This window comes from Mandrillus leucophaeus, unplaced genomic scaffold (genome assembly GCF_000951045.1).
Source record: "Mandrillus leucophaeus isolate KB7577 unplaced genomic scaffold, Mleu.le_1.0 Scaffold163, whole genome shotgun sequence".
Lineage (NCBI taxonomy): Eukaryota > Metazoa > Chordata > Mammalia > Primates > Cercopithecidae > Mandrillus > Mandrillus leucophaeus.
Genome location: NW_012101621.1, coordinates 2,001,189 through 2,015,911, shown reverse-complemented (window position 1 = coordinate 2,015,911; position 14,723 = coordinate 2,001,189). Strand labels below are relative to the sequence as shown.

Here is a 14,723-nt window from a genome sequence, read left to right as displayed (position 1 = left end):
AAAAAAAAAAAAAAAAAAGAGACAAATATTTTGAAACTTAAGTCAGAAATGGCTGGTAAAGAAAATGTCAGCAAACTCATGAGAAGCAAAAACAATACAATGGTGGTAAAAATTGTATTCCTTTAAAACCTCCTAATGAACTGACCAATTCAACTATAGTAATTGTCACACATAAATTTGAGGATAATAATCAAACTCTGAAGTTGTTACCAACTGAAGATGACCCCCAATGTCAACATATGACATTAATATAAGACATTTCACCTTAACAATAATAGTAAACAGAAACATATGATTGCAGAAAAACAAAAGCAAGAGGCTGACACGCCCAAGAAGTCTGTGATGGAATCTTATTGAGGCCAAATTGTTCAGTCTAAGTTTAATTCCCTTAGAAAACCTCTACAAGTCAAAGATGAGAGTTCTGCAGCAACAAAGAAATTTTCAATTACTATTCCTAAAGCCACAGAGCCTCAGCCTATAAACACCAGCAGCGTAACAGTGAAAAGTAATAGTCTCAAACATGACTGCTAGTGTTACCCACACAATGGGTGAGTTCGGTCGCTTGGACAGTGACAGTCCAATGACCACAACCAAGGAAAATTTAACAAGGGGATTTCATTACTTGCAACAAGTAAGGAGAATACTGGGGATAATTCCCAAAACAGTTCCTCTCGGAACAAAGCTAAAAACAGGGCTTGTATTGGGCTGCTTAGCTGAGTCATCATATGTAGAGGTGGAGTAAAGTCATCAGTCATGCTTCTTCGTATATCACATGAATAGAAAGTGGCAAAAAACTCCTCCTTGGGTGGGACTTTTGTATGGTAATGTGGGGAGTTTGCCAAATTCATCTCCAATTCAGAGGGCATCTCTGGAGGGAACGGGTTTTGTTTTGCTTCTTCCTGGAACTTTTTGAAACAACAAAAACTCAAGGTGTAACAGTGTGTACTTTTTCACAGCGTGTGCAAGGACCGGAGGTTACACTAAATGTAACTTGGGGTACACCAAATGTAGTGCTCACTAAGTCTGTGTGATCTCTTATTAGAAGTCATCCAATAATACCCAGGACACTGTGAAAGAAGGCATCGGTAGAACCTCAGCCTTGTTTACAATTAGAAAAAGGTCTCATAAAACAGAATTATTACAATCAAAAACAGTTTTATCTAGGGTCAAAACCAGTTCGTCTCAGGGCACAGAAAAGAAATAAGGCACAATCAATAAGCATAGCATCTGATCTATTGGACAAGAGGTTGCCAAAATAAAGTAAGTTTTAAAAAGGAAAAAAAAAAAAAAAAGGAGCATAGCATGTGAAATTGTAGCCAGGCCTGCTTCATCTTATTGTTTTAACAATTTATTTTTTAAGTCAGGCACGGTGACTCAGCACTTTGGGATTCAGGTGGGTGGATCACCTGAGGTCAGGAGTTTGGGACCAGCCTGGCCAACATGATGAAACTGCGTCTCTACTAAAAATACAAAAATTAGCCGGTCATGGTGTCAGGAGCCTGAAATCCCAGCTACTTGGGAAGCTGAGGCAGGAGAATTGCTTGAACCTGGGAGGCAGAAGTTGCAGTGAGCTGAAATAGCGCCATTGCACTCCAGACTGGGCAACAAGAGTGAAACTCCATCTCAAAAAAAAACAAACAAACAAACCAAAAAAACTATTTTTTTAGACAGGCTCTCATTATGTTGGCCAGGCTGGTCTTGAACTCCTGGCCTCAAGGGATCCTCCTACCTCAGCCTCCCAAAGTCCTGGGATTACAGGTGTGAGCCACTGCCCCCAGCTCGTGCTTCATCGTCTAATGCCAAACTGATGGCAAAATCAAAACCCATTGACCAGTGAAGACATACTATAGCAAAACCAACTGCTGATAGTAGATCAACTCAATCCAAAGAAAACACAGAAGAGAGAAAAGCTCATCTGAATGAGTGGAAAGCTGGCAAAGAGAGTGCTGAAAAGGTCTCCTAACTGAATAGTTACCTAGTGTGAGCCTTAAGGACAAAATGAAAAACCAGTTGGGTCCTTTTGGACTACCATGATAGAAGATGAACAAAAATTATTTACTGAAAAGGTAAGCAACACATTTTCTGAATGCCTAAACCTAACTAATGAAGGCTGCCCAGAAGAAGAAATACTAGTCACACTGAACAATCTGATTAAAAATATTCCAGATGCCAAAAATCTTGTAAAATATTGAATATGTCTTGCACATACTGAACCAACCCCAAGTCCTACTGAAAGTATTCTCACCATCTATGAGAAGGCCATTCTGGCAGGCGCTCAGCCTATTGAAGAGATGCGACACACAATTGTAGATGTTCTAACAACAAAGAGTTAAGAAAATGTCAGTTTTGGAGAAAATATTGAGGAGGCTTGTGCAACCAAGGAACAAGTCCAAGAAGTAAACACTGGAGATACAACTGTTAATCTAGAGTCAGGAAAACCAGAAATGGGGACTAGACATCACATTTTTTTGTATGTTTCCACAGGCACTGAAGAGAATAGACATCATGGAAATGTGCTATTTCAAGATTCTGGAAAATAGCAAGATGACAAAACAAAAGATCCAACCAATGACGTTAATATCCCCAATACAGAAACTATGGCAAGTTACTTAATTAAATATAATGTATTTACTATGCCATACTTGCAAAGTGTAAAAAAGAAGGTGCAATTTGATTAAACAAATTATACATTTAAAGAGCTGAAGTTTTTAATACCAGTGAGATGTTCTCAATGTCAACATAAAACTTTAAAATTGCCAGGTATGTTAAAAGACCATTATCCTTATGTGTCTTTTTTTTTTTTCTTTCTTTCTTTCTATTATACTTTAAGTTCTAGGGTTCATGTGCACACAACGTGCAGGTTTGTTACATATGTATACATGTGCCATGTTGGTGTGCTACACCCATAAACTCGTCATTTACATTAGGTATATCCCCTAATGCTATCCCTCCCCCCTACTCCCACCCCACAACAGACCCCGGTGTGTGATGTTCCCCTTCCTGTGTCCAAGTTCCTTGCGTGTCTTCATTGGAAGAGTTAACAGAGTTGGGAAGTGATACCGATCCCTTTGTATGCTGTCCTAATTCAGCATTATGCTGAATGTACTCTTGAGACTGAAAAAACAGATGAGATAGAAAGCTCTGGTAAGGAAAAAAAAATGTCAATGCTACCTCCCTTAAACTGTTATCACCAAATCGTGAAAAGCAAGAGAGGGGACATGGGAGATGACACTGGAAGAGTGGGCAGGAGCTAAATCACAGAGGTCCATGCACCATTTAAAAATGCTTGGACTTAATCTTGTGGGCGATGGGGAGGACTGAAAAGCTTTTAAGCAGGGAAGCAACATGATTCAACTGCCCAGGAGATAGGAGGAAATGCTCAAACCTGTCTCTCTGAGCTGGGGGTTGCATTGGGTTTTATAAGCATAGGGTAATGAGGTGTGATCTGATTGCATTTTGCAATGACATGATGCCAGGAGGCATGATATGACTGGATCCTGCCATGGGGTGATGAGAGAGCTCATCTGATTGGATTCTGGATCCTGTTATGCGGTGTCTGCTTCTCAATTCAGTCGCCCCCCACCCTTCCTGGTCTGAGCACTCAGGTTTCCCCTGAGGTAGCACATGTGTTCATCTGGACATGCTCAGATTACGTGACTTTCAACCTGGGGTCCATGGCAACTGAGAAATAACTCACAACTTTGCTACATAAAAGTTGAACCAGATTGGCCTGATGTGGTAACAATAACACAACACAGAAAATTCAGAAAAGAGGAGTAGGGGGAAAAAGCTAGGGCAGGAATTCATATTTTGGATGTGCTGTTTGGTTATGGTAGATCTTTGTAGGTCTTTTTAAATACAAGGATCTTGAGAAATTAGACATTAAGTTCGTTCTTAAAACCTTTATCATATCCTTCTAAGGCATTGTTTTTCAAAGAAAGAAGTAATTTTGCTTCCCAGGAGACATCCGGCAACGTGTAGAGATATTTTTGGTTGTCACAACTGGAGGGAGGGGTGCTACTGATATCAAGTAGATAGGGCCCAAGGTTGCTGCTTAGCATTCTACAAATCAATGCACCAGTCTTCCATAAAAAGGAATTATCTGGCCCAAATATCAATAGTGCCAAGACTGAAACACTCGGTTCTAGGGACTAGAGGAATACCAGCACCTTACTTTACAATTTTCTCCAGGGCCAGACATTGGAGAGTATGGATGGGTCAATTAAAAAACATCACCACTGCTGAAAAGCTAATGTAATCTGAGTGTTGGCAGAGAAATTAAAAGTTATCTAATTCAACCACTCAGCTGATATTTGAATATTTGCTTCAATAACCTGTCATTGCATGATAAAGTTTATTGCACAAAACACCTCTAACATATCCAGAGGTTGAGAGCCCAACTTGAAAGCATTTCATCTTTTGAAAGGTGTCCAGTTTCTATTTTTCAGTCTAAAGTTGACCTCTCTATAACAAGTAACCACTGGACTCAGTTTCACTTCTTAGTTACGCAAAGAACAATTTCTTTTTGTCATAATTATATTTGAGGTTTATAAAAGCATAATTTCTTTCTCCTTTGCTATGACTTCAGCTTTACATAAAGAATAAGACTGGGCCAGGCACGGTGGTTCACGCTTGTAATTCCAGCACTTTGGGAAGCTTGGGTGAGTGGATCGCTTGAGCTCAGGAGTTGGAGACCAGCCTGGGCAACATGATGAAACCTCTTCTCTACAAAAAATACAAAAAGTAGCCAGATGTAGTGGCATACATCTGTAGTCCCAGCTACTTGGGAGGCTGAAGTGGGAAGATGGCTTGAGCCCAGGACGCGAAGGTTGTAGTGAGCCAAGGTCACACTATTGCACTCCAGCCTGGGGCAACAGAACCAGACCCTGTCTCCAAAAAAAAAAAAAAAAAAAAAAAAAGGAATAAGAGCGAGCACATAGCATTTTCTTTATATATAAAGAGAGCACATAAAGAGGCAAAGCAAACAAAATTATATTGTAGAAGTTTGGACTTGGGTAAAAACAAGAAGACTTTATAATGGCAAGGGAAAACTGTCAAGAATCAACAAAGAAAATCCATTAACTCTGGACAGAACTTAGGAAAAGCTTCTGATAAGAAAAATAAACCAAAGATTTAGATGCTAAGTGGATCCAAGAAAAATACGCAACACAAAATATAAATGAAATAAGTCAGAAAAAAGAAAAATAGGCAAACAAGGAAAAACATAAACAGAAGATGAGAGTAAATGGCATCTGAATTTTAAGGACAAGCAACACATGCCAGCCTAGTAGCAATTTACCTGTAAGTATGGCTGTCTCTGGCCTGAGGTCCTAGGAAATTAGATGAGCAGGCCTTTCCTTCTGAATTATAATGGGGACATCAGGTTAAAGCAAACACCAAAAGCAGTCTTCTTCTTCCTCCTCCTCCTTCCCTTTCTCCTTCCCCTCCTCCTCTCTTCCTCCTTTTTTTTTTGAGAAGGCTGGGATTAGGGGTTATGGGAACTGGGTGGAGTCAGGAGAGGGGGCTCACAACTAGGGGAAAGTTGTACGAATTACTGTTAGCAATGGGAAGATTTTTAACTATATATGTGTGTATATATATATAGTTGTATATATACATATATTTCATGTTCACAATGAAAAAAATAGCAACTAAAAACATTTTCCTTCCTTACCTCCTGTGCTCATTGCTCAGTGAACAGCAGCAGCAGCCCAGGTCAGGGCAGTCTCTCACATTCCCAGTTCCCTGGTGATGGACCTCTGATCACTGTAGTACATAGATCCTGTCATATTTATAGGAAACAGTGACTCAGCGACAACACCACTGCCACTGTCCCGCTCAGTCCATCAATCAAATGTCAAATTTGAGGCAGCACTGGCTGGGCCCGCTAGGATGAAGGGTGTGGACACAGAGCAACACACTCTTCTGTTTTCTTGTCTAGGCCCATTTTGTGTGGGCCTAGAATCCAAAACCTGATGGGAGACTCTTCATTTCTTACTGAAATTAAGAGCATCCCAGCCCCAGGTGGCAAGGGGCAAGAGACTGCATTCTTCAGGCCAAGCAGGCGCTCAGCTTCAATTACCCCTGGGCAGTTGGGTTCACTGAATTTGGTGGCTCCTGGCCAGGACTGCATAACAGACACAGAGGCCCAAGGGTTTGCAGAAGACCAGGAGGGGCCCTCCACCTCCTGCCTCATTGTGAGGACCAGGTTTCCAGCCAGGCCGAGTGTGCTGCTGCCCTCAGGGACCCATTGCAGAGGAGGAACTCGGGTAGCACCCCACACCATGGAGAGGAGAGTCTTTAACTAAGCCACTGCCAAACGCCATTACCTTAGGGAAGGCGCTTTATGAGATCTCAACCTGGGCAGCCAAGAGGCCACGAGATGGCAGCAGAGGACACAGCCCTGGACAAGAAACCTGAGCCATCTTGCCAAAAGGCAGATTCAGAAATGGAAAAGAGTTCATTTGTGAAATATCGTCAGTTGTCTATATTCATGTATTAAAAGCCAGAATAAATGACAGAATTTCAAAGAAATGAGGGTAAAATGTATTCACATGGAGAATTTCCCAACCACCAATGTGCCACTGCTGCATATGAAGCCACATATCATGAACTGGATTTCTTTAATGTTTAAAAGAATAGATAGGGGTTACGGCCTTTAAAAACTGATGTCAGCGGAAACCTTGTCAGTTTCTTCTTTTGGTGAAGTTCTCATTCAAGTAAGATGAGTGACCTCCACAGAGGCTGCCAAACTGATGAAGAAAGCAGCAGATACAGTGGTTGCTGGGAATCACTGCAGCAAAGCAGAATGCTGTCATGGAGCAGCCCGGGACTCTGGCAATAGGCAGTGTGGAGGGGGAATAATGAGGAACACAGGACAAGTTTCAAATAGTCTTTGCTTGCAGCTGGCAGAGGATAATGCACAGGAAGGCGGCATTAGTAGCACTGGAACTAAATCCCAAATCTGACTTCTCATCTACTGCGCCTTCCATTGTTACATATTCCCACCTCCCCCTCTCCTCAGTTGTGACTAACAAATATGTCTCCAGACCTTGCAAAATATCCTCTAGGGAACAAAATGACCCTTCTCTGAGAACCAATGCCCTAGAGGGATATGATGAAAAAGGTTTTATCAGAAAGGTTTTAAGAATTTAATGTTTAATCTAAGACTCTTAGACTTTGCAAGGTCTACATGAACTGTAACATATATTCAAAACCTGAATTCCTACTATGTTTATCTAATGCAGACTGATGATTGAAGAACTATAGCTGAACTGGCTCTTGAGTTTTAAGAAATTATCATTTAAACGACTTCTTACCTCTACAGGCAATTTATTTTCAACCCCTGAAGTGGTTTATAATTTTAAAGTACTTTTCCTTGTGTGATTTTATTTTAGCCTTGATACTCCAGTAAGGTAGAGAGAATAATTATTATTACCATAACCTCCAAGTGAACAAAATGTAGTTCAGAGAGGTCTGACTTGCCCAAGCAACAGAATTAGAATCTAGGTTTCCTGAGTCCCAGTCCTATTGAGGAAAAATTTCTAGTAAGAACTTAGGGGTTCATGAAACCAAACCAAAGAAGTAGGTATGAGCATAACTGCTGGAACAGATAAATTTCAACTGCTAAGCTGTTCAAAAATCACCACAAACTATTAATCCATTTCTTTTTTTCTTTCAATACAGTCTCGCTTTGTCTCCCAGGCTGGAGTGCAGTGGTGTGATCTTGGCTCACTGCAACCTCTGCCTCCTGGGTTCAAGCAATTCTCCTGTCTCAAACTCTCGAGTAGCTGGGATTACAGGCACCCACCACCATGCCGGCCTAATTTTTGTAATTTTAGTAGAGACGGCCACCATATTGGTCAAGCTGGTCTCGAACTCGTGACCTCAGGTGATCCACCCATCTTGGTCTCCCAAAGTGCTCGGATTACAGGCGTGAACCTCCCAGCCCCGCCAACTATGTTTCTTTTAATGAAGTATTTCTGCTTCCCCTCTCCTTGCAGGCATTGCCCTTCTGGCCTTCCTTAAGTTGGGTGTGGCTATATGACTTGTTTTGGCCATTGAATGGGTGGAAGTGACATGAATGTGTCACTTCACGGCAGCATTTAAGAGTCCACGAACAATTCTTCATGCTTACTTCCATTCTGAGAGTGGGGGCGGGTGGGTAACTTTAACCTTCATAGTGACAGGGTAGGATCTCAAAATGGTGGTGCTCCATGAGCTTGGGTACCTTAAACATTTGCAATGAACAGAACCCCTTGCCAGCCTACTTTGGACACGGAGTATGAGAAACAAACCTTTGTGGTTTTAAGCCACTGTGGTTTTGGCATTTACCACAGCAGAGCCTAGCTTAATCTGACTGATAGAGGTTAATTTCCATGGTCATCAAGCTTCTCTAGGAACTAGAATGCAATATCTAATCTGATCACATCACTAAAACCTGGAAAACAGAACAAATTGTTAATTTTCTTCCCTCAGCTTCCTCATCTACCACCACCTTCTGACTTTCAAGAAAATTATTCTTTTCTCAGCCCTGCACACATGAGCTCTCCATTATTCTGGCAGTTACACTAGGGGAGAGGAAGAAATGCAGAAGGCCTAGATCTTTTCTCCATTCCAGAGCCTGATCCCAGAACTGTCCCCACCCACTAGTACTCACACTTAACCTTGTCATAGGAAGATTATTACCACTCTTCCAAGGTGTCACAAACAGAAAGGAGCTGCAGCGGGCGCCACTGCAATGTCAAGGCAAGGCAGCCAGGCTGCGCTCTATCCTCACTGGTGCCTGGCCCTGGCTAGGCCGGGAGAAGCAGCATTCTCTAGGGAAAGAAGCCTTCTCAAGTGGGAACAAAAATGAGTGTGAGGCCAACAGCCATCCCGGGCACTATGTGAATTTGGGGTGAGTTCTCTTGGTACTCCAGCTCTGGTCAATTTCTAGTTTCCAGCGGCTAGCAAGCTGCCCAGCTGCTGCTGCTACTGGGACCCCCAGTTCTCCTGGGCTTTTCCCAAGCCCAAGCGAGCCTGTTATCTTTGCACACTTGCAAAGGTCGTAAACGGTGGGGGTTGAACGCAGCCAGAACTTCAGCAACCCGACCGCAGCGGAGATCAAAGGTCGGCGGGTCAGCCCAGAGGCCGAGCCTGCGCAGTCCCGCTCCCGCGTTGGAGAGAAAGGGTGGCGGCAGCGCGGGCTCGTTACACCGGCGTGCTCGCAAGAGGCGGGAAAGCGTTAGGCAGGGACGCAGGTCGCAGCGTCCCTCCCTCTGCCTGCCCTATCTACCCGCCTGCCCAGCGAGCCTGTCTTCAGCGCCGAGGCCCTAGGGTAGGGGACGAGAAAGGCCCCGCGCTTCTGACTCATCATCTCCAACCCCTTTCTCGCGCGCGCTCCAAGTCTCAGGACTTCGGACCTGGGCCCTCCTGTGAGGGGGTGCGGCGACAGCATCTGGGAAGCCCCAGCTCTGCCAAGCGTCAGCTCCGAGCCCTCGCCAGTCTCTGAAGCTGCCAGCGCAGGGCTGGGGACCCAGAGCCAGCTCTCTATTGCAGTGGCTGGGGGAGCGGCACGCCAGTGCAGGACCGCCCGCCCGGCTCCTCCCCGAACGCGGGGCCAGTGGTCGCGTCCGAGAAAGCGCTAGGCTAGGCCCCGACTTCCCCGCCTCGCGTCACTCAGCACATCCACAGCGCCCCTACCGCGGAGAGAAGGCTCTTTATTTCCCAGCCGGTCACGGGCTATTGGGGCATCCTGGGACTTGTAGTTTCCGCTGCAGCAGAAAGGAGACGGATCGAAAGGGGAACTGGGGCACTCCTGAATTGGATTCAGGGAGTTGGCGTGTGCAGGGTCCAGGATTTGGAGTGGATGGGATTATGAAAAGTGGACAGGAAAAAAGAGTGAGATGAGGCAGATGTGAAGCTGTATGGGGAGGTGACAGGGAGGGAGGATATGGATGGAAGGGAGAAAGCAGCTTTTCAAGGTGGTAGGTGAGGATATATTCTCGTCCAGGTATATCTTCCCCTAACAGGGAAGGAACGCAAAAAGGGCCTGCTCTGAGTGAAAACTGAAGGCATTCCCGGACTTCCTGTTGGACTCAAAGGATCCCAGCAAGCTTCTGAGTTTGGTGGGGTGGGGCAGGAATGTCTGGAGAGCATTCTCTCAGGGTGGAAGGAGAGCAGCACGTGTCTGTTCCCGCTGTCCCGCCCTCTCATTTGCTCCTGTACTGGCCACCGTGGGACCATTCTCCAAACCAGGAACCTCTTCCAACTCAGAGAAGCCCTGAAAACCAGAGACAGGTGTGAGCAAATTGTAGAGGTGAGAAAGGAGAAACCCCAGACAGAAACAACTGCTTCCTCCTGCCCAATTTTTTATCCTATTTCCCATAGTCCTGCCAATATTTAGGCAGCTTCCTAATGCTTTCCCACTCTTTTAACCTCAATCATTTGGGTTCCCAATTCCCTCTTACCCACCATTAGGGGAGAAATGTCCAAAGCCAGAGAAAGCCAATCAGTTTCATTCTAGGACCTCTTCTCTCCTGCCCCATTGTTTTCCGTTAAATGCCACTGACCAGGATAGCCAGTGGAAAAATTAGTTGGCAGCTAGCTATTCATGCTTTCTTCCCTGCCCCCATACCTCCTGCAGCTCCTGGTAGTGCAGACTCTGGCTCCTGCAGCATCCTGGTTTCCTCTGGCTCAGCAAGAATAGGGCGTGCACTGAGACCAGCACTCCCCCTAGGGTGAAGGCCTCAGCACTGAGCTCCAGCACCAGCAAGCCAGCATGCTGCAGGTAGACAAGGCTGAGAATGCAGGGACCCCGCACCTGTTCGCCCCTGCCCTTTTCCCTTTTCACCTCCTCTTGCCTCCTCATCCTCCCACCTTCTCCTTCATTCACCAGTACCTGGGAGGAGGCAGTTGGGGCAGACCCCAAGGCTGTCTTCATCACCTCGACCACCACCACGATGAAACCCAAGATCAAGTTGAAGGTGTTGAATATCATCATGGCCCGCACCTGCCAGTGAGCCAGCTCAGCCCTGCCCAGCCTAGGGGAGTCATTCCAACCTCAATCCCCACTTGCAGCCTAGCTGAAGACAAAACTCAGCTTCGGTTTCTCAGCCTCCAAACAGGGCCATAAGCCCTCTAACTTTTTTTGCTTTCCCTCCTCAGTCATTGAGGCCAGTGAGTGGTGACAGCTGAGAGGATGAGTCAACACTTAGCCACTTACTTCCTAGGCTGAGGGTTGTAGGTGTCTGTTTTAGGGAGTGGGGGGACAGTGCTGCGTTCTCTTCCTTCTCACCTTCCAGAGGCGGGGTGCTCTGCGAAGCTCTAGGGTAACAGTCCCAGTGAGGAGACCCTGAATGGTGAGAGGGGCAAGTGTTGAGCTCTGGTCCCATTAGGAAGGGGCCCTGGGACCTTCCACCCTCCCTTGTGGTGGGTCTTACTGAGGCTCCAGGCCCAAGAGGCAGCGCTGTGGCCATGTGACATTCAGAGTTCAGGCAGGCGACTGAGACAGCAAGGGGCACCACAACCACTGCCAGCCATAGCTGACTCACCTGGGGTAAGGGCAGGGTAATTGAGGAGAAACTGTCAGGGATTCTCTTCCCTTCTCATAACTCCTACCTCTTTAGAGATCAGGAAATGGGATTGAATGGAGGGTAGAGGAAAGCAGTCAACCCAGAGCAAGGAAGGAAGTGATCATTAAAAAATAAGTATCATTTAATTTTTTCTGCCTCATATTGTAGTTTAGTTACTTACCTGTGTGTTTTCCCCCACAAGATGGAAGCTACTTGGAGATTAAGGGTCTTGCCTTGTTTATTTCTATGTTTTCCTCTACCCTCCTCCCATTCAGAACCTAGCACAGTTTCTGGCACATGGTAGGTGCTCACTTAACATGGATGGATGGATGGATGGAATTGAATTGGGTAGAAGTGGACATGCTGAGACTCGGGATGGGGTAGCCTGTCCTCACCGCCAGCACCAAGAGGTGCCCACTCTGCCTGTGCCTCGCCCAATGTTGTAGCTTTTCCAGACGGAGGCTGTGTCTCTCCTGCTCTTGCTGACCAGCTCTATCTTCCATGGCTCCTTTGCCCACAAGAATTAGGTGCTTCCTAGGCTGGGAAAAATACATTATAGGTTCCATCTATTAGGAGACAGGACATGCAACAACATATCTTTCAGTTATACCTCTGCCCACTCCCAGTATCCAGGGATTTGAGGTCCAGGTCCTCACACCTACCTAGTCTGAAGCAGTTAACTCCAAAGGGATGGGACCCAGCTGGGTCTTAGGTCTCCTAAGGGGCTTGATAGCTCAGAGCAGACGACAAACTTGTCCTGGCAGAGAAAGGCTGTCAGGGATGGGGTGTGGTGGGGCAAAGGTTTCTATGAAGGCCTAAGGATCTAGGGAGTGGCCCTGGGTAGATACCGGCCTCAGTTCACTCCACAAGATGTCTAGCCTGGCCTCACTCTGTTCCCATTTCTCATTACCCGCATTTCTGCCCATCCTGGGTTCCTTTTCTGGTTTCACTTACCTCATTCCCATGGACACTATCACTCTGGACCTCAATCCCCCTCATTTCCACATGATCTTACTTCTTGCTTTGGCTTCCTCCTCAAATTATTTGTCCTTCCTTGGAGATCCTACTTTCTGTCTGGATTGGTCCCCTGTCATTACTAGTTGAAGCTTTGCCCCCAGACCAGGTAAGGTTAAATTCCAGTGGCTTTCTTGCCTCTCACTTTCTGGACAGTCTCCCTTCCCTTCTTTCTTGAAGGTTTTACTCTGAATTGAACACTGACTAAATGGATGGGGGGACTCTGTTTATAGTGGGGATTGTTTTTGATTCAATGATAACCTGCAACTGGATACACACACACACACACACACACATATATATATGTATACATAAGATGGTCCTCAAATAGTGAGTCTTGGAAGGATGCTGTTGCAACAATTAATATTTTTGAGAGAGAAGGTGCCTCATAGCCAGACAGACCTGGACTGTCTCTGCTGCTTCTCCATCTGTGTGATCTTGGATACATTATTATTATTGTTATTATTATTATATTATTGAGAAGGGGCTCACTGTCACCCAGGCTGGAATGCAGTGGCATGATCATGGCTCACTGTAGCCTACACATTCTGGGCTCAAATAATCATCCTGCCTCAGCCTCCCAAGTAGCTGGGATCACAGGCACATGCCACCATGTCTGGCTAATTTTTAAATTTTTTGTAGAGACAGGGTCTCACAGTGTTGCCTAAGCTGGTCTCAAACTCCTGGGCTCAAGTGATCTCCCCTCCTTGGCCTCCCAAACTGCTGGGATTACAGGTGTGAGCCACTGTGTGTGTCCTGATAGATACGTTTTTCTACCTATTCGAACCTCAGTTTGTTCACTGATAAAAGGGGGCTAACAATATGACTATGAAGAGTTGTTGATTCAGGGTGGGTGCTTACTACTAGTGGTGCTGATGAGGTCAAACTGATAAGCCTGATGCCCATACACTAAAGGTGTTATTCAGCAGGTGAGCTGGGGACACATTTCTACAGTCAGAAGCACAACCAGCTGGGCCCAAATATATTTTATAGATCAAAACAAATCCCAGGTCTACCTGGGTGCCCTTGGCAAGTTGCTTAATCTCTCTGTTCCCTTATCTATAAAAGGAAGTTAATAATACCAGTCTCAAGGGGTTGCTTTCAGCATGGAAGAGAGCTTAGCCCAGTATCTGGCACACAAATGCTCAATGTTAGTGGCTATGATCATCATCACTATTACTTCTTGTTGTTGACGGTAAGAGGAGACTGCGCCAGAAGACTCTAGAAGTTAGTAGAGGAGGCACGGTCCTGGGAGGCAAGTGATCTTTTGTAAGCCACTCCTGCCCCATCAGTGCTGTGCCAACATCGGCGGGGCACTGTATCTACTTTTTTCTTTCCCGGGGAGTGGGAGTCACGTTTTAAAGAGATCCAGAAAACTGTTGTGTGTCTACTCCTCCTCAATTCCCATGTGCATTGATTTTATTTGGTGGCGATGTGAGATGTTGGGCTTGCACTGAGGATCCCTGAGCCTGCAGGCCATTGGGGAAAGAGACTTCCTGAAGCCTCATTTTTCTTACTTGTAAATGGGGACTAATTTTATTATAGAGGGTTATTGGAAAGATTATAAACTATTAGGTGAACAGGCATTCAGTAAATATTGAATAAATCTGAGTATACTACTTACTAGTTTGTAGTCTAGACTACAATCGCCTGGAAGGAAGGTACCACTTCTCTCTCATCCCTCACGGCGCTGAGCCCAGTGCCTGGCACTTAGTAAGCACTCAGTAAATATTTGTTGTATTGAAGAGCCATTAAAGTGACTTGAGGGATGGAAAATAGAATTCGAGAGGAAGGAGCAGGAATTGTTTATCAAGAACGGAAAGGACCGAAGAGTAACTTTAATAATGTTTCTTATACGGCCGACATTAACTATCTCTATAATCGCCCCTCCTCCTCCCCCAAAAGAGAGACAGAAATTGTAAGGGAGAGGCTTTGAGATAAAACCCCAGGAAGAACTTCCCGAGTCTGTGCATGTTGGGGCAGAAAGAGCGGCAGAGCCAACTCCTTCCCTGGTATGTCCGGGTTTAGGGAGGGAGGGGCAGTGCTGCTTGGAGGCTGGGGGAAGGACGAGATGACCTTTCAAAATCTCTTCCAGTCTCCTGTTGGAATCCTCTGTGCGCCCCACCCCCGCTCCCTCCCTTACTCCCTCCGACA

At 45.5% G+C, this 14,723-nt stretch overlaps 2 protein-coding genes and 1 pseudogene across 2 annotated transcripts in view; 2 read left to right on the top strand and 1 right to left on the bottom strand.

The window, feature by feature from the left end:
• The window catches only part of LOC105536814, a 19,262-nt pseudogene extending 9,769 nt beyond the window's left edge, over nucleotides 1-9,493 (top strand).
• A 190-nt stretch (nucleotides 9,494-9,683) lies between these two features.
• TMEM253 (transmembrane protein 253) lies at nucleotides 9,684-14,455 on the bottom strand. The gene is made up of 8 exons (XM_011976233.1): nucleotides 14,194-14,455; nucleotides 12,218-12,326; nucleotides 11,951-12,094; nucleotides 11,424-11,534; nucleotides 11,279-11,335; nucleotides 10,883-10,993; nucleotides 10,619-10,765; nucleotides 9,684-10,264 (listed from the first exon to the last, which is right to left on the bottom strand). Exons 3-8 carry the CDS (start codon nucleotides 12,056-12,058, stop codon nucleotides 10,145-10,147), a joined length of 654 nt encoding a protein of 217 aa, XP_011831623.1. The 5' UTR covers nucleotides 12,059-12,094; nucleotides 12,218-12,326; nucleotides 14,194-14,455; the 3' UTR covers nucleotides 9,684-10,144.
• ZNF219 (zinc finger protein 219) overlaps nucleotides 14,378-14,723 on the top strand; it is an 8,908-nt gene continuing 8,562 nt past the window's right edge. The window contains exon 1 of the mRNA XM_011976235.1: nucleotides 14,378-14,581. The gene's annotated coding sequence lies outside the window, so the exon portion shown is untranslated. The remainder of the gene's footprint in view (nucleotides 14,582-14,723) is intronic.